We start from the raw sequence: 18,868 nt of genomic DNA, 5'->3' as shown, positions 1-18,868 counted from the left end.
AGAGCAGCTGTGATAGACGTGCACACCATCAAGTGTCCTCACAGCCTGACAGCTCATCATCTCTGAGGGAACAAGTTACTGGAGATCTCATCAAGCAATGTTGAAAGGAAGAAATCCCAGAAATATGAACGGTTTCATTATGGTCACTGCAGGTCTGACCCACTCCAGGAGCAGAGACCTCCAGCAGCCAGCAGCAGGGTGGATTCTAGAGAGATGTGGGGCCTCATTCATGGGCATGTTTATCAATAAGGATGTTGAGGTTCATGTGTTGTTGCCTTGTAGCATCATTTGCCCCCACATCTGAGAGCATCATCAGCCCCTTCGACATGCTCGTCCCATTCCATGCCCTGTCCTATTCTGTCCATCCATCCATCCATCCACCCATCCTCTTCCGCTTATCAGTGGTTGGGTCATGGGGTAAGCAGGGCCTACCAGGTGTCCCTCTCCCCAGCAATGCTTTCCAGCTCCTCCTGGGGGATCCCGAGGTGTTCCCAGGCCAGATGAGATGTGTAATCCCTCCGGTGAGTTCTGGGTCTGCCCCGGGGTCTCCTCCCGGTAGGACGTGCCTGGAAAACCTCCAAAGGGAGGCGTCCAGGGGGCACCCACCGCAAAACATGCCTGACTTTGTGTGAAGAACACAGCTCGGACACAGCTCCGACCCCAGTACCCCCATACTCCCACAGTATACCCCCCCTGGATTCTTTGGGGGACACAGTCATACAGTCATAAGCCACAAAACACATGTAGACTGGATGGGCAAACTCCCAGGATCCCTGCAGCAGCCCCACCAGAGTAAAGAGCTGGTCCACTGGTCCTGGACCAGGATGGAATCTGCATTGTTCCTCTTCAATTCGAGGTTCGACAATCGGTTGGGCCTCATTTCAAGCACCCTAGAATAGACTTTCCCGGGTAGGCTGAGAAGTGTGATTCCAATATTATTGGAGCACACTCTCTGGTTCCCTTTTTCATGTGTGTGTATGTCTGTGTGTGTGTGTGTGTGTGTGTGTGTGTGTGTGTGTATGTCTGTGTGTGTGTGTGTATGGTTGGCTAATCAACAAGAAGAAAGACTTGTGAATAATTTAATGCATTTTTAGTACTCATTCAGGAAAAAGGGCAAAAAAAATGCAATTTCATATAATAATTTCTACAAACAAAAAAATTGCAGACACAAGAACATCGTAGGACAATAAAGCAACCTTGGTTCACATTTTGGTATTCAAGTAAGTGGGATAATAATATAATATGAATATGATATGATAATAATTACAAATACACCTTTTTTCTTCTCTTACATATTAAATGTAAGATAAATTTAATTTAAAATAAAGACATTATTTTCTTGGCCTCAACAACCTTTGACCAAAACCTCCTGATCTCTTTGGACTGCACACCATAAATGATGGGGTTGAGGCTCCCAGGTATGATGTGAAACATGATGAGAGAGAACTTCCTGTACTCTGAGTACTGAGGGAAGCGATGCAGAGCGATGATGGACATTCCATTGCAAATCATTATCGCATATAAAAGCAGGTGTGTGCTGCAGGTCCTCAGGGCTTTGCTGTTCAGAGATTTGTTCTTACTCGTCACACAGACCACAGTAATCTTGGTATATGTGAGAAATATGCTGCCTATAGAAGCTACAAACAGAACCACAGTGAAGGTGAGACCGTAGATGTTGTTAATCAAAACACTTTCACATGAGAGTTTAAACAGCGAGGCGTTGTCACAGTACGGGTTTGTGATCAGAGTCCTGCATCGATTCAGCCGAACGGTCAGACCCAGCAGAATCGCCACCAAGACAAAGGCCGACCCCCAGGCCCAGGTGGTCAGCTTGATCACCGTTCTGTTGGTCATGATGGTGGCGTAGCGTAGGGGGTTGCAGATGGCCACATATCTGTCAAAAGCCATAATCATGAGTATTGTATGTGAGGTGGTGCCAAACATGTGAGTGGTGAAAGCTTGAACCACACATTCATAGTAACTAATGAGGCGTTCAGACGGAGGGCGTAAAGTATCTAACATTAAACGAGGCAACATAATTGAGTTTCCCATGATGTCATTGATCGGTAGGTTGCAAAAAAGCAGATACATGGGCTGGTGGAGGTGTTTGTCAACGTACACCAGGAACAAAATGCCCACATTTGCCACCATAATAAACAGATAGGAGAAGAAGAGGAAGAGAAAGATGGGATACATGGATTCCTCTGTGACCTTTAACCCCTCTAGCTGGAGCGTGAAGCTGTTGTAGGTGAGGTTTTCCATTGACCTGAAACGATAAAGACAATACTGTTAGTCAGTGTGATCATGCTTCATCAGATATAAATCACACATTTGGTGACACTCTAAACATTTAGCAGCTAAGCAAGATGCACAAATGGTTGAAGTGTGAACAGAATAACACACAGAGCTGGATGCCTGTTCCATGTTGTGTTTTTGATCTAAAAGTGCCATGAATCATTTGTTTGTAGATCAGTGATACCTGCTTGTAATCTGGACTCTGGATGTCTCTCTCATCAGTGCTGTGCATGTTCACCAGCAGTAATGACAATCTTCTTAGGTTTTATAGATGGGATTGTATCATCAGGGGAAAAAGGTATACTTCAGATAATCTGATGCAATAAGCAGGAATCATTATGTTGAAGTTCCCTGATCAACAAGCTGAGATACAGGTCAAGGCAGTTGTGTGGGTGTCTGTTTCAGGAGAAGAACTGTTGGTCTCAGGGGTTTCAGTAAACCACCAGGGAGGCAGGGCCTTTCCTGTTGTGTCTGCAAGGGGAAATAACTACTAATGGCTCCTCTACCACTTTGAAAGCTGTTAGATTGCCGTACAGTTCACTTGACATGACAGTGTCATCTTGCATGGCAGTGTCTTAACATCATTAGGTGTACACTCTACGTGACTGGTTATCCCTGACCATTCCATCCTGTCTAACTGTAACACGGTTCAGGAGCTAATCCTGTGTCTTTGCTCCCATTGTCATGCACAACATGGTTCAGACGTTAAACTCACCTGACATCTGCCAAGCGTCTGAGATGCCTCACGTTGTTGATTCGGGGTAGTGCATATGGACCATAATAATACTAATAATCTTCTAATCATCAGCTCAGTCTAGAAAACTTTCTCAACCTATCATCTCTGTTTCTTGGCCCTCCACCCTCTCCTCCATTCTGTTACCCTACTTATTGTTGTTCATTCCCTTATTCAACCCTCTCCCTCTCTGTCCTTTTTCACCCGTTCCCTTACCCCGCTCATCCCACTATCTTTTCACCCTCCTCTCTCTACAACCGGACTCATCACAATACTCTCATTCCTTCTTGCGATCGCATCTATACTGCGGCAAACTCTCCTCCTTCCTTCTGGAACTTTTAGGGGGCTCTGAACAGGCAGAGATGATACGATGCCTAAGACACAGAACCAGTACAGATGTGAGCGTGTGTGTGCAGAAATGCTGAGCTAGTCTATGAACAAAGAGTTCTAGTTCCAGCGTATGGAGAGAGTGAGACCATGGCAGAGTAACTCAAGCTAGCTAAAAGGAATCCATGCTGCTCTATGACACCACTGTGCCAAAGTGTCTGTGGGAAGCAAACAGCATGCAGGCGGAATCAGGACCCACACTATTATGTAACGATAAGGACAATGAAGGTGTCCACTGTTCTTTTATTACATCAAGCACCAAGAAGCCAGACAACCTCAATTCAGTTATGTTACAGGTGTAAAACTATTTCACCAAGAAATGAATTCATCGTGACAGCTGATTGATAGAGACCACCAATGGCCTAATTACGGAGATACTCCTGATTAACCATGTCCACAACATCCTCTAAGCTACTACACATTATGACGTCACACGAGCTGCAGACTGATGAGAGAAGGCACACGGAAGTTACTATAGCATAGAGATCCATGACAACATACAGACGGTTCAGGGTCAAAGGTTAGAGTAACTATAGGATAGAGATCCATGAAAACATACAGAGGTTCATTTAGTGGAGCTTTTAGAGGCTTTAACACATGTTCATCGATCCAATGCTCTTTACTCTTTGGGTTTGACTTGTTTGCTGAAGAGCCTGATGATGCTGGAGCGTAACTCCTTACTGACCAGGCCATAGATTATGGGATTGACAGCAGGTGGAACGATGATGAACACAATGCCAAAGAACTTCTTGAGGTTTTTGGAAACTGAAGGGAAACGTTGACTCACTATTATGATAAACGAAGAAATTTCATACAGTACGTAGACGACAAGGTGTGATGCACACGTCTGAACAGCTTTGCTGTGAGTGCTGCTGTCTCCTTGTTTGACACAAGCGTGAAGGATCCTGTAGTAGGAGAACGCGATGATTAAGAAGGTACTTGTACTCACTGACCAGCTCATACACAAACCTAGAAAAAGGCAGAAAAGATAGACAGGAAGTCACTGTTGGGACAAACTAAAGGCTGTTCATGTGAATTAACAACGCAAAAAATGCCACAGCGATGAATTTGCAGCTGTAATGTTCACACACAGTCTGACCCAAACTTTTGTTGTTTTCTGAGGGAATTATGCTCAAAGATCAAAGCAGCAGGATGGCTGTGGGTCAGTTTGAGGCTTTTCAGGTGCTGGTAGGGGACAAATGAGTAAGTGGAACATTTGTCTTTGAAATGTAGCGGGGAAACTGGAGAAACACAGTTTGGTTTCTGATTTAACTGCAGGGTTGAGGGCTGATTGCTGACTGACATTTTAGAATTTCTTTTTGGTTTCTAGCTTTGAATGTGTGGAACTAAACAGGTTTCAAAGAAAAACAGGGTTTTTTTTATTTAAAAAATTAGGGCACATTAGGACACATTAGGACACATTAGGGCACATTAGGACACTTAAGGACACTTTAGGACACATTAGGACAAATTAGGACACTTAAGGACACTTTAGGACACATTAGGACACATTAGGACACTTAAGGACACTTTAGGACACATTAGGACACATCAGGGCACATTATGACACTTTAGGACACATTAGGACACATTAGGACACTTAAGGACACTTTAGGACACATTAGGACACATTAGGACACATTATGACACTTTAGGACACATGGTTGAGGTAAGGATGGTGAATTTCGGCTGTTGCACCTCCACCTGCTGGTACTGACCGTAGATGTTGTTGATGGGGGTGGGGCTGCAGGCCAGGTTCAGGATGCTGCGGTTGCTGCAGTAAATGTGTTGGATGATGTTTCCACACAGCGGCGTCCCCACGTTGAGGCCAAATAGCACACCGATACACAGCAGAGCTGCCAGCCAGGCCAGAACGCAGCAGGACAGCAGGCGAGCTGTCGTCATGATGGCCTGATACCTCAGAGGTTCACACACTGCAATCAACCTGCAGAAGGAGATCAGGTCAACTTCAGAAACCTTTGAATTCTTTAGTGATGTGATGCTTTGCAGGGGCCTCACCTCTGAACAAAGTCACTAACATGGTTGGTTGTTCAGATGCTAATGTTTAAAGGTGATTGCTATACAAGCCTCAAGTGACTGGTTTCATGAGGAGAACCAGGTGTCCATTGCTTCTCTACACTTCACACTGAGCATGTAAGGCCAAAGAAAGGTAGATGTGGAGGAGTGACAGAGAGAGTTGGATGAAAGATGTGGAACGGTGTGGAACTATCCCAAGCACAGCAGAAAGAGAAGGTAACATCATTGAAAATCAAGCTGGAAACCCTCAGATGCACCGTCAACGGCTCCACTAAGAGATAAGAGACACTTTGATTGATCACTGTTTGTTTCTTTATAACAAAGAACGCCTGTGATGATGTGACGAACGGTTTAATGTGTTTCCATACCTGTCGTAGGCCATCACGGCCAGGATGGTCTGCACCGCCACTCCATATGTGTGCACGGAGAAGCCCTGGGCGATGGCCAGGGCGTACGGGATCCGCTTGTGCCCCGTTAGGAAGTGGAGCATGAGGCGAGGCAGCACGGCCGTGGCCCCCAGCAGGTCGCAGGCTGCCAGGTTACAGATCATGACGTACATGGGCCTGTGCAGGGCCCGGTCCAACACAATGGCACCCAGCACCACACCATTTGCCAACAGCACCACCGTGTAGTTCAGCAGGGCCAGGAAGAAGAGTAAAGGTCCCTGATCCTCAGGTACGTGAAAGCCCTCCACCTCAAACACGATAGGCTGTTTGAGAGGCATCGCCACGGTGACGTTCTCCATCCAGAACACTTCTGTAAGTCAAAAGTGCACCAAACTCAAATAGGCAAAGCAAGACTTTAAGCACTGCAACCATGAATCTGCACTGATGGATAAACAGATGAACGTCACACAGGTCCAAACACCTGCAACTACACAAGAGTCCAACCAGTTTACAACACAAATGCTCTCTATTCTCTATTCAAGCACTACAGAGCAAGAAGATAAGGGAGAGCATGTGTTGTTAAAAGAATAGAAAATGGTTAGAAATCAGCATTTAAGTCCATACTGACATACAAACAAACAAACAGTGAGTTTCTATACGATGCTTTATGGTAAAGTGCTGAGTCATCACAGCATATTTCTCTGACTAATACACATCAACACAAATATTACATTGTAATGTTGATCAAATTATCATCAAAGATTTCTGCAATCCTGAGTGAAATGAACCTAAATAAGAAGAAGTGAGCTTCAGTGTTCAGTGTAGTCTGATCACACTGAGGCTGTCCTGTGTGAGCCCTGACCTGCTGCTGTCGTCTGTCAGGATCCACAAATTGTGTTCCTTCATATAACTCTGCTGTAAGTCACCAGGGTCAATCAGCTGGGATCAGCGTTACCATAGAAACATGAATCCACCTTAAGGCTGCTGTGTCAGGAATGACGTCAACCCCAAACCAAAACCTGATAGAAATTTCATTTCACTATTCTACATCTTTGTCTGTCAGTGTGTCATTGTGTAGATGTTTGTGTTTCTCTTGTAGGTCTGCAGGTCTTTGTGTTAAGCCTGTAAAACGACGACAGCGCAGATTACGAACACCGCTTCCGGGGATATTTCTCTCTAATGTGCTATTGAAAAAAGGACCTAGCTGATGGTCTTTCTTCGTGTTCGTTGTTTTGGTGGTGAATGATGAGGCAAAGATGAACTGAAATCTTCAGTTTTTACTGGAATAAGACATTGAAGAGCGCTCGTCCTGCCCCCGTCCTTGTGTCGTGGGTCAGGCCGTGAGTTTCCACGTACAACTGCATTTATACCGCAAACACAAGGCGTCATCAATTCACTGATGACACTGTAGTTTAACTGTTATCTATTGGTCAGCCAGCTTCAAGAGGGGCAGCGCTAAGATTCAAATCTGAGGGATGAACAGCTGTCTGTGGGGGAAAGTAGAATACTCTTTGTGTAAATTAAAGAACAACAGTATAGTGTAATCAGCCCTTTGATCTGAAGAAGCTCCCCCTGACTGCCCGTCTATGCGAACCCCCTCTCTTCCTTCTTCCTGACCACAGATGCTTGAAGCTTTGATAGAGCGATACAGTGACCTCTTCACCTATTGGCAGATATGTGTTATCTAGCCCTCCTGGAGAGAGAAGCTGTAAATGCTCGTATGTATTACTCTATCTCCAGACTTTCCCGGGGCCAGCCATTTGGTTACTTGTAACTATATTAACTTGGGTTACTGTATTTGCTTATATGTGTTTATTCATTAAATGTCCCACCAGAGAGGAGAACACTTTGGATCACTGCTACACTACAGTCAGTTGGGCTTATCACGCCCTACCCCGTGCTCCACTAGGACACTCGGACCACGCCGTGGTCCATCTGATTCCCGCATACAGGCAGAAACTCAACTGTGTAAACCTGTTGTGAGGACATCCAAAAAGTGGACCAGTGAGGCTCTGGAGAATCTTCAGGCGTGCTTTGACTGTACTGACTGGGGCCTTTTTCAGGTCTGACAGTATCAGGCTGGACGAGTACAGAGGCTGTGACGTCATACATCAGCTTCTGTGAGGACAGCTGTGTACCGACAAGCACCAGGGTGAGCTTCAACAATGACAAACCCTCTTTCACTTTGAAACCCAGGCAGCTCCACCGGTAGAAGGAGCAGGCATTTACGAGCGGGGACAGAGATGGGTTCAAAGAGGCTTAGCACAGAACCCCTGCAAAGCTGCCGGTCCTGACTCTGTCTCCCCCTCCACGCTGAAGCACTGTGCCGATCAGCTGTCTCCGGTGTTCACCGACATCTTCAACACCTCATTGGAGACATGACATGTACCAGTCTGCTTCAAAGCTTCAACTATCATCCCCATCCCCAAGAAGCCAAGGACCACAGGACTAAACGACTACAGAGCCGTTGCTCTGACCTCTGTAGTCAGTCCTTTGAGCGCCTGGTGCTGCCCCACCACAAATCCCTCACCAACCCCCTCCTGGACCCCCTGCAGTTCACCTACAGAACCAACAGGTCTGTAGACGACGCCGTCAACATGGCCCTTCACTTCACCCTCCAGCACCTGGACTCCGCAGGAACCTACGCCAGGATCCTGTTTGTGGACTTTAGCTCTGCCTTCAATACCATCATCCCGTCACTGCTACAGGACAAGCTCTCCCAGCTTCACGTGCCCGACTCCACCTGCAAGTGGATCACAGACTTCCTGACTGACAGGAAGCAGAACGTGAAGCTGGGGAAAAACGGTTCCCCTCAGGACTGCGTTCTTTCCCCACTGCTCTTTTCCTTTTACACCAATGACTGCCCCTCCAGTCATCAGTCGGTCCGGCTCCTGAGTCCGCCTACAGGCGGGAGATTGACCGTCTGGTGAATTGGTGCTGGCAGAACAAGCTGGAGCTTAATGCTCTAAAATGGTCGTGGGTTTTCGACTGAACGCAGCCCCGCCTCTCCACCCCCATCACTCTGTGTGACTCCCCAGTTGACACTGTGGAGTCTTTTTTTCGATTCCCGGGCTCCATCATCTCCCAGGACCTCACCAAAAAGGCCCAGTAGAGGATGTTCTTCCTGCGGCAGCTGAAGAAGTTCAGCCTGCTAAAGACAATGATGGTGCGCTTCTACTCTGACATCATTGAGTCCATCCTCACCTCCTCCATCACCGTCTGGTTCGCTTATCATACGCTGTGCGGAGAAGGTAATCGGCTGCAACCTGCCGTCCCTCCAGGACCTGGATACCTCCCGGACTCTGAGGCGGGCAGGCAAGATTGTGGCTGGTCACAAACTGTTTATAACCCTCCCCTCTGGCAGAAGGCTGAGGTCCATCAGGACCAAAACCTCACGCCACAAATCCAGTTTCTTTCCCTCTGCAGTGGGCCTCATTAACAAGGCCCGGCTCTGACACTGGACACAGCGTTTCCCTAGCAACTTGCACGTTTAATCTTATTCAATGTAGTTAATTTATTTAATTTTGTGTGTTTTTCTAATTTATTTCAATTTCTTTGCATAGTTGTTGTCTTGTTGTCTTATGTCTTATATGTTTTATATCGCACCAATAACCACAAAAAAATCCTTTTAAGTGTAAACATAAACTGCTGGTCGATGGGAGGACACACACGCACAATTCAATTCAACTTTATTTATAGCGCCAAATCACAACAAGGGTTATCTGGAGGCACTTTACATACAGAGAATTGAAAGAGACCAACATTCCCCCATGAGCAGCACTTGGCAACAACAGCAAGAAAAAACTCCCCTTTAACGGGAAGAAACCTCAGGCAGAACCGGGTGGGAGGCCATCTGCCTTGACCGCCTGGGTTCAGAGAGAAAGAGAGAGAAATGAGAGACAGACACACAGCGAGGACAGGGTCCACCTCTTTACAGGACAGGGTCTACCTCTCTACAGTGCAGGGTCTACCTCTCTTCAGGACAGGGTCCACCTCTCTACAGGACAGGGTCCACCTCTCTACAGGACAGCCTCCACCTCTCTACAGGACAGGGTCCACCTCTCTACAGGACAGGCTCCACCTCTCTACAGGACAGGGTCTACCTCTCTACAGGACAGGGTCTACCTCTCTACAGGACAGGGTCCACCTCTCTACAGGACAGGGTCTACCTCTCTACAGGACAGGGTCCACCTCTTTACAGGACAGGGTCTACCTCTCTACAGGACAGGGTCTACCTCTCTACAGTGCAGGGTCTACCTCTCTTCAGGACAGGGTCCACCTCTGTACAGGACAGGGTCCACCTCTTTACAGGACAGGGTCTACCTCTGTACAGGACAGGGTCTACCTCTGTACAGGACAGGGTCTACCTCTGTACAGGACAGGGTCCACCTCTTTACAGGACAGGGTCTACCTCTCTACAGGACAGGGTCTACCTCTTTACAGGACAGGGTCTACCTCTTTACAGGACAGGGTCTACCTCTGTACAGGACAGGGTCTACCTCTGTACAGGACAGGGTCTACCTCTCTACTGGACAGGGTCTACCTCTCTACAGGACAGGGTCTACCTCTGTACAGGACAGGGTCTACCTCTGTACAGGACAGGGTCTACCTCTTTACAGGACAGGCTTCCACAAGTACCTGTGAGACGAGAGAACACAGGAAACTCTGGGAAAGAAGTTAAGTAAGTGAAATGTATTAATGATACGTGGATTGTCAGAGTTGAGAAAATTACAGGTCATTAGGTCTTAATGTCTGCTTGGAGTTTATTTAACTGACTGGACTCGTCTGGCTTCATTGGTAAAGTTGGGTATCATCCGTATAGCAATTAAACTTCATAGAGTGTTTCCGAATATTATTACCTAAAGGAAGGAGCTATCAATTGAATTCTATTGGTCCAAGCACTCAAACTTGAGGAACGGCGTATCTAACTTTCGTGTTCACTATAGGATAGAGATCCATGACAACATACAGAGGGTTCAGGGTCAAAGGTCAACATATTATCTGAATGTATATCTTCATGCAGTGGAGCTTCAGAGGCTTTAACACATGTTCATGGATCCATAAGGATCCATTCTACAGCATACAGGTCTACAAAAGACTGACTTTATCCCAAAATGCTCACAAAAACATTAGATAGTAAAGAATAATGTCAGTGACCTGGTTCAAAAGTAGTTTCCCTGAAAATCATAAATACATTTCTGTAAAATCAATGGATAGTCTTGGACTTTGTGCTTTGAATGAGCTCGGCCCCATAAGAAGGCGACAGGAGAACAAATCTTCAGGTTGAGTTTGTTAAAGACTGAATAAGTGAACAGTTCTGAGGGTCATCAAAAGCTCTTTACTCTTTGGGTTTGATTTGTTTGCTGAAGAGCCTGATGATGCTGGAGCGTAACTCCTTACTGACCAGGCCATAGATTATGGGATTGACAGCAGGTGGAACGATGATGAGCATGATGCCAAAGAACTTCTTGAGGTTTTTGGAAACTGAAGGGAAACGTTGAATCACTATCATGATGAACGAAGAAATTTCATACAGTACGTAGACGACAAGGTGTGATGCACACGTCTGAACAGCTTTGCTGTGAGTGCTGCTGTCTCCTTGTTTGACACAAGCGTGAAGGATCCTGTAGTAGGAGAACGCGATGATTAAGAAGGTACTTGTACTCACTGACCAGCTCATACACAAACCTAGAAAAAGGCAGAAAAGATAGACAGGAAGTCACTGTTGGGACAAACTAAAGGCTGTTCATGTGAATTAACAACGCAAAAAATGCCACAGCGATGAATTTGCAGCTGTAATGTTCACACACAGTCTGACCCAAACTTTTGTTGTTTTCTGAGGGAATTATGCTCAAAGATCAAAGCAGCAGGATGGCTGTGGGTCAGTTTGAGGCTTTTCAGGTGCTGGTAGGGGACAAATGAGTAAGTGGAACATTTGTCTTTGAAATGTAGCGGGGAAACTGGAGAAACACAGTTTGGTTTCTGATTTAACTGCAGGGTTGAGGGCTGATTGCTGACTGACATTTTAGAATTTCTTTTTGGTTTCTAGCTTTGAATGTGTGGAACTAAACAGGTTTCAAAGAAAAACAGGGTTTTTTTTATTTAAAAAATTCTCAAAGGCTGAGGAGATGTAGTACACACATTAGGACACATTCGGACACTTAAGGACGCATTAGGACACTATAGGACACTATAGGACACTTAAAGACACTTTAGGACACATTAGGACACATAAGAACACTATAGGACACTTAAGGACACTTAAGGACACATTAGGACACTATAGGACACTATAGGACACTTAAGGACACTTTAGGACACATTAGGACACATCAGGGCACATTATGACACTTTAGGACACATTAGGACACATTAGGACACTTAAGGACACTTTAGGACACATTAGGACACATTAGGGCACATTATGACACTTTAGGACACATGGATGAGGTAAGGATGGTGAATTTCGGCTGTTGCACCTCCACCTGCTGGTACTGACCGTAGATGTTGTTGATGGGGGTGGGGCTGCAGGCCAGGTTCAGGATGCTGCGGTTGCTGCAGAAAATGTGTTGGATGATGTTTCCACACAGCGGCGTCCCCACGTTGAGGCCAAATAGCACACCGATACACAGCAGAGCTGCCAGCCAGGCCAGAACGCAGCAGGACAGCAGGCGAGCTGGCGTCATGATGGCCTGATACCTCAGAGGTTCACACACTGCAATCAACCTGCAGAAGGAGATCAGGTCAACTTCAGAAACCTTTGAATTCTTTAGTGATGTGATGCTTTGCAGGGGCCTCACCTCTGAACAAAGTCACTAACATGGTTGGTTGTTCAGATGCTAATGTTTAAAGGTGATTGCTATACAAGCCTCAAGTGACTGGTTTCATGAGGAGAACCAGGTGTCCATTGCTTCTCTACACTTCACACTGAGCATGTAAGGCCAAAGAAAGGTAGATGTGGAGGAGTGACAGAGAGAGTTGGATGAAAGATGTGGAACGGTGTGGAACTATCCCAATCACAGCAGAAAGAGAAGGTAACATCATTGAAAATCAAGCTGGAAACCCTCAGATGCACCGTCAACGGCTCCACTAAGAGATAAGAGACACTTTGATTGATCACTGTTTGTTTCTTTATAACAAAGAACGCCTGTGATGATGTGACGAACGGTTTAATGTGTTTCCATACCTGTCGTAGGCCATCACGGCCAGGATGGTCTGCACCGCCACTCCATATGTGTGCACGGAGAAGCCCTGGGCGATGGCCAGGGCGTACGGGATCCGCTTGTGCCCCGTTAGGAAGTGGAGCATGAGGCGAGGCAGCACGGCCGTGGCCCCCAGCAGGTCGCAGGCTGCCAGGTTACAGATCATGACGTACATGGGCCTGTGCAGGGCCCGGTCCAACACAATGGCACCCAGCACCACACCATTTGCCAACAGCACCACCGTGTAGTTCAGCAGGGCCAGGAAGAAGAGTAAAGGTCCCTGATCCTCAGGTACGTGAAAGCCCTCCACCTCAAACACGATAGGCTGTTTGAGAGGCATCGCCACGGTGACGTTCTCCATCCAGAACACTTCTGTAAGTCAAAAGTGCACCAAACTCAAATAGGCAAAGCAAGACTTTAAGCACTGCAACCATGAATCTGCACTGATGGATAAACAGATGAACGTCACACAGGTCCAAACACCTGCAACTACACAAGAGTCCAACCAGTTTGCAACACAAATGCTCTCTATTCTCTATTCAAGCACTACAGAGCAAGAAGATAAGGGAGAGCATGTGTTGTTAAAAGAATAGAAAATGGTTAGAAATCAGCATTTAAGTCCATACTGACATACAAACAAACAAACAGTGAGTTTCTATACGATGCTTTATGGTAAAGTGCTGAGTCATCACAGCATATTTCTCTGACTAATACACATCAACACAAATATTACATTGTAATGTTGATCAAATTATCATCAAAGATTTCTGCAATCCTGAGTGAAATGAACCTAAATAAGAAGAAGTGAGCTTCAGTGTTCAGTGTAGTCTGATCACACTGAGGCTGTCCTGTGTGAGCCCTGACCTGCTGCTGTCGTCTGTCAGGATCCACAAATTGTGTTCCTTCATATAACTCTGCTGTAAGTCACCAGGGTCAATCAGCTGGGATCAGCGTTACCATAGAAACATGAATCCACCTTAAGGCTGCTGTGTCAGGAATGACGTCAACCCCAAACTAAAACCTGATAGAAATTTCATTTCACTATTCTACATCTTTGTCTGTCAGTGTGTCATTGTGTAGATGTTTGTGTTTCTCTTGTAGGTCTGCAGGTCTTTGTGTTAAGCCTGTAAAACGACGACAGCGCAGATTACGAACACCGCTTCCGGGGATATTTCTCTCTAATGTGCTATTGAAAAAAGGACCTAGCTGATGGTCTTTCTTCGTGTTCGTTGTTTTGGTGGTGAATGATGAGGCAAAGATGAACTGAAATCTTCAGATGGGTTTTTACTGGAATAAGACATTGAAGAGCGCTCGTCCTGCCCCCGTCCTTGTGTCGTGGGTCAGGCCGTGAGTTTCCACGTACAACTGCATTTATGCCGCAAACACAAGGCGTCATCAATTCACTGATGACACTGTAGTTTAACTGTTATCTATTGGTCAGCCAGCTTCGAGAGGGGCAGCGCTAAGATTCAAATCTGAGGGATGAACAGCTGTCTGTGGGGGAAAGTAGAATACTCTTTGTGTAAATTAAAGAACAACAGTATAGTGTAATTAGCCCTTTGATCTGAAGAAGCTCCCCCTGACTGCCCGTCTATGCGAACCCCCTCTCTTCCTTCTTCCTGACCACAGATGCTTGAAGCTTTGATAGAGCGATACAGTGACCTCTTCACCTATTGGCAGATATGTGTTATCTAGCCCTCCTGGAGAGAGACGCTGTGGATCTCTTTGTTTTATTGCTCCACCTCCAGACTTTCCCGGAGCCAGCCATTTGGTTACTTGTAACTATATTAACTTGGGTTACTGTATTTGCTTATATGTGTTTATTCATTAAATGTCCCACCAGAGAGGAGAACACTTTGGATCACTGCTACACTACAGTCAGTTGGGCTTATCACGCCCTACCCCGTGCTCCACTAGGACACTCGGACCACGCCGTGGTCCATCTGATTCCCACATACAGGCAGAAAGTCAACTGTGTAAACCTGTTGTGAGGACATCCAAAAAGTGGACCAGTGAGGCTCTGGAGAATCTTCAGGCGTGCTTTGACTGTACTGACTGGGGCCTTTTTCAGGTCTGACAGTATCAGGCTGGACGAGTACAGAGGCTGTGACGTCATACATCAGCTTCTGTGAGGACAGCTGTGTACCGACAAGCACCAGGGTGAGCTTCAATAATGACAAACCCTCTTTCACTTTGAAACCCAGGCAGCTCCACCGGTAGAAGGAGCAGGCATTTACGAGCGGGGACAGAGATGGGTTCAAAGAGGCTAAGCACAGAACCCCTGCAAAGCTGCCGGTCCTGACTCTGTCTCCCCCTCCACGCTGAAGCACTGTGCCGATCAGCTGTCTCCGGTGTTCACCGACATCTTCAACACCTCATTGGAGACATGACATGTACCAGTCTGCTTCAAAGCTTCAACTATCATCCCCATCCCCAAGAAGCCAAGGACCACAGGACTAAACGACTACAGAGCCGTTGCTCTGACCTCTGTAGTCAGTCCTTTGAGCGCCTGGTGCTGCCCCACCACAAATCCCTCACCAACCCCCTCCTGGACCCCCTGCAGTTCACCTACAGAACCAACAGGTCTGTAGACGACGCCGTCAACATGGCCCTTCACTTCACCCTCCAGCACCTGGACTCCGCAGGAACCTACGCCAGGATCCTGTTTGTGGACTTTAGCTCTGCCTTCAATACCATCATCCCGTCACTGCTACAGGACAAGCTCTCCCAGCTTCACGTGCCCGACTCCACCTGCAAGTGGATCACAGACTTCCTGACTGACAGGAAGCAGAACGTGAAGCTGGGGAAAAACGGTTCCCCTCAGGACTGCGTTCTTTCCCCACTGCTCTTTTCCTTTTACACCAATGACTGCCCCTCCAGTCATCAGTCGGTCCGGCTCCTGAGTCCGCCTACAGGCGGGAGATTGACCGTCTGGTGAATTGGTGCTGGCAGAACAAGCTGGAGCTTAATGCTCTAAAATGGTCGTGGGTTTTCGACTGAACGCAGCCCCGCCTCTCCACCCCCATCACTCTGTGTGACTCCCCAGTTGACACTGTGGAGTCTTTTTTTCGATTCCCGGGCTCCATCATCTCCCAGGACCTCACCAAAAAGGCCCAGTAGAGGATGTTCTTCCTGCGGCAGCTGAAGAAGTTCAGCCTGCTAAAGACAATGATGGTGCGCTTCTACTCTGACATCATTGAGTCCATCCTCACCTCCTCCATCACCGTCTGGTTCGCTGCAGCCACTGCCAAGGACAAGGGCAGGCTGCAGCGTATCACACGCTGTGCGGAGAAGGTAATCGGCTGCAACCTGCCGTCCCTCCAGGACCTGGATACCTCCCGGACTCTGAGGCGGGCAGGCAAGATTGTGGCTGGTCACAAACTGTTTGCAACCCTCCCCTCTGGCAGAAGGCTGAGGTCCATCAGGACCAAAACCTCACGCCACAAATCCAGTTTCTTTCCCTCTGCAGTGGGCCTCATTAACAAGGCCCGGCTCTGACACTGGACACAGCGTTTCCCTAGCAACTTGCACGTTTAATCTTATTCAATGTAGTTAATTTATTTAATTTTGTGTGTTTTTCTAATTTATTTCAATTTCTTTGCATAGTTGTTGTCTTGTTGTCTTATGTCTTATATGTTTTATATCGCACCAATAGCCACAAAAAAATCCTTTTAAGTGTAAACTTAAACTGCTGGTCGATGGGAGGACACACACGCACAATTCAATTCAACTTTATTTATAGCGCCAAATCACAACAAGGGTTATCTGGAGGCACTTTACATACAGAGAATTGAAAGAGACCAACATTCCCCCATGAGCAGCACTTGGCAACAACAGCAAGAAAAAACTCCCCTTTAACGGGAAGAAACCTCAGGCAGAACCGGGTGGGAGGCCATCTGCCTTGACCGCCTGGGTTCAGAGAGAAAGAGAGAGAAATGAGAGACAGACACACAGAGAGGCAAAGTAACAACAATGACAGTACCAATGTAAATATAACTAATGATATTAATATAAATAGCAGGACAGGTTTCTTCATCTTTACAGGACAGGGTCTACCTCTCTACAGGACAGGCTCCACCTCTCTACAGGACAGGGTCCACCTCTCTACAGGACAGGGTCCACCTCTCTACAGGACAGGGTCCACCTCTCTACAGGACAGGGTCTACCTCTCTACAGGACAGGGTCTACCTCTGTACAGGACAGGGTCCACCTCTTTACAGGACAGGGTCTACCTCTCTACAGGACAGGGTCTACCTCTCTACAGTGCAGGGTCTACCTCTCTTCAGGACAGGGTCCACCTCTCTACAGGGCAGGGTCTACCTCTTTACAGGACAGGGTCCACCTCTCTACAGGACAGGGTCTACCTCTGTACAGGACAGGGTCTACCTCTGTACAGGACAGGGTCTACCTCTGTACAGGACAGGGTCCACCTCTTTACAGGACAGGGTCTACCTCTCTACAGGACAGGGTCTACCTCTTTACAGGACAGGGTCTACCTCTTTACAGGACAGGGTCTACCTCTGTACAGGACAGGGTCTACCTCTGTACAGGACAGGGTCTACCTCTCTACTGGACAGGGTCTACCTCTCTACAGGACAGGGTCTACCTCTCTACAGGACAGGGTCTACCTCTGTACAGGACAGGGTCTACCTCTTTACAGGACAGGGTCTACCTCTCTACAGGACAGGGTCTACCTCTGTACAGGACAGGGTCTACCTCTGTACAGGACAGGGTCTACTTCTCTACAGGACAGGGTCCACCTCTGTACAGGACAGGGTCTACCTCTTTACAGGACAGGGTCTACCTCTCTACAGGACAGGGTCTACCTCTGTACAGGACAGGGTCTACCTCTGTACAGGACAGGGTCCACCTCTTTACAGGACAGGGTCTACCTCTCTACAGGACAGGGTCTACCTCTGTACAGGACAGGGTCCACCTCTTTACAGGACAGGGTCTACCTCTCTACAGGACAGGGTCTACCTCTTTACAGGACAGGGTCTACCTCTTTACAGGACAGGGTCTACCTCTGTACAGGACAGGGTCTACCTCTGTACAGGACAGGGTCTACCTCTCTACTGGACAGGGTCTACCTCTCTACAGGACAGGGTCTACCTCTGTACAGGACAGGGTCTACCTCTGTACAGGACAGGGTCTACCTCTTTACAGGACAGGCTTCCACAAGTACCTGTGAGACGAGAGAACACAGGAAACTCTGGGAAAGAAGTTAAGTAAGTGAAATGTATTAATGATACGTGGATTGTCAGAGTTGAGAAAATTACAGGTCATTAGGTCTTAATGTCTGCTTGGAGTTTATTTAACTGACTGGACTCGTCTGGCTTCATTGGTAAAGTTGGGTATCATCCGTATAGCAATTAAAGTTCATAGAGTGTTTCCGAATATTATTACCTAAAGGAAGGAGCTATCAATTGAATTCTATTGGTCCAAGCACTCAAACTTGAGGAACGGCGTATCTAACTTTCGTGTTCATAGTAGATTTATTATTAACATGAACATACAGAAATCGATCTCATAAATACAACGTTTAATACAGTTCCTCTAATGCCAATTAGATGTACTAGTAAAAGAATATGGTCAAAGGTCAGAGTCACTATAGGATAGAGATCCATGACAACATACAGAGGGTTCAGGGTCAAAGGTCAAAGTCACTATAGGATAGAGATCCATGACAACATACAGAGGGTTCAGGGTCAAAGGTCAGAGTCACTATAGGATAGAGATCCATGACAACATACAGAGGGTTCAGGGTCAAAGGTCAACATATTATCTGAATGTATATCTTCATGCAGTGGAGCTTCAGAGGCTTTAAC

The 18,868-nt window shown here is 46.9% G+C and overlaps 3 protein-coding genes across 3 annotated transcripts; all 3 read right to left on the bottom strand.

The window, feature by feature from the left end:
* Positions 1-1,317: 1,317 nt before the first annotated feature.
* On the bottom strand, positions 1,318-2,265 carry LOC143015275 (olfactory receptor 8G17-like). The gene has a single exon (XM_076169207.1). The coding sequence runs from the start codon at positions 2,260-2,262 to the stop codon at positions 1,318-1,320; it is 945 nt and encodes a 314-aa protein (XP_076025322.1). The 5' UTR covers positions 2,263-2,265.
* Positions 2,266-4,034: 1,769 nt separating this feature from the next.
* LOC143015283 (olfactory receptor 2F1-like) lies at positions 4,035-6,197 on the bottom strand. Its single transcript, XM_076169219.1, has 4 exons — positions 5,821-6,197; positions 5,134-5,360; positions 5,016-5,024; positions 4,035-4,180 (listed from the first exon to the last, which is right to left on the bottom strand). The coding sequence occupies exons 1-4, from the start codon at positions 6,195-6,197 to the stop codon at positions 4,035-4,037; spliced, it is 759 nt and encodes a 252-aa protein (XP_076025334.1).
* Positions 6,198-11,176: 4,979 nt separating this feature from the next.
* LOC143015282 (olfactory receptor 2F1-like) lies at positions 11,177-13,401 on the bottom strand. Its single transcript, XM_076169218.1, has 3 exons — positions 13,025-13,401; positions 12,338-12,564; positions 11,177-11,322 (listed from the first exon to the last, which is right to left on the bottom strand). Exons 1-3 carry the CDS (start codon positions 13,399-13,401, stop codon positions 11,177-11,179), a joined length of 750 nt encoding a protein of 249 aa, XP_076025333.1.
* Positions 13,402-18,868: the final 5,467 nt, after the last annotated feature.

This window comes from Genypterus blacodes, unplaced genomic scaffold (assembly GCF_046128005.1).
Source record: "Genypterus blacodes isolate CSIRO-AG114 ecotype Tasmania unplaced genomic scaffold, CSIRO-AGI_Gbla_v1 ptg000194l_1, whole genome shotgun sequence".
Lineage (NCBI taxonomy): Eukaryota > Metazoa > Chordata > Actinopteri > Ophidiiformes > Ophidiidae > Genypterus > Genypterus blacodes.
The sequence above is the reverse complement of the archived record's forward strand: the minus strand, read 5'-3'. Positions and strand labels throughout refer to the sequence as shown.

Coding starts and splice junctions, on each gene's coding strand:
- LOC143015275 (XM_076169207.1), bottom strand. CDS start 2,262: ATGGAAAACCTCACCTACAACAGCTTCACGCTCCAGCTAGAGGGGTTA.
- LOC143015283 (XM_076169219.1), bottom strand. CDS start 6,197: ATGGAGAACGTCACCGTGGCGATGCCTCTCAAACAGCCTATCGTGTTT. Junction 5,361..5,820: donor GCCGTGATGGCCTACGACAG/GTATGGAAACAC, acceptor CTCCTTCTGCAG/GTTGATTGCAGTGTGTGAAC.
- LOC143015282 (XM_076169218.1), bottom strand. CDS start 13,401: ATGGAGAACGTCACCGTGGCGATGCCTCTCAAACAGCCTATCGTGTTT. Junction 12,565..13,024: donor GCCGTGATGGCCTACGACAG/GTATGGAAACAC, acceptor CTCCTTCTGCAG/GTTGATTGCAGTGTGTGAAC. Junction 11,323..12,337: donor CCCCATCAACAACATCTACG/GTCAGTACCAGC, acceptor GTTTCCCTTCAG/TTTCCAAAAACCTCAAGAAG.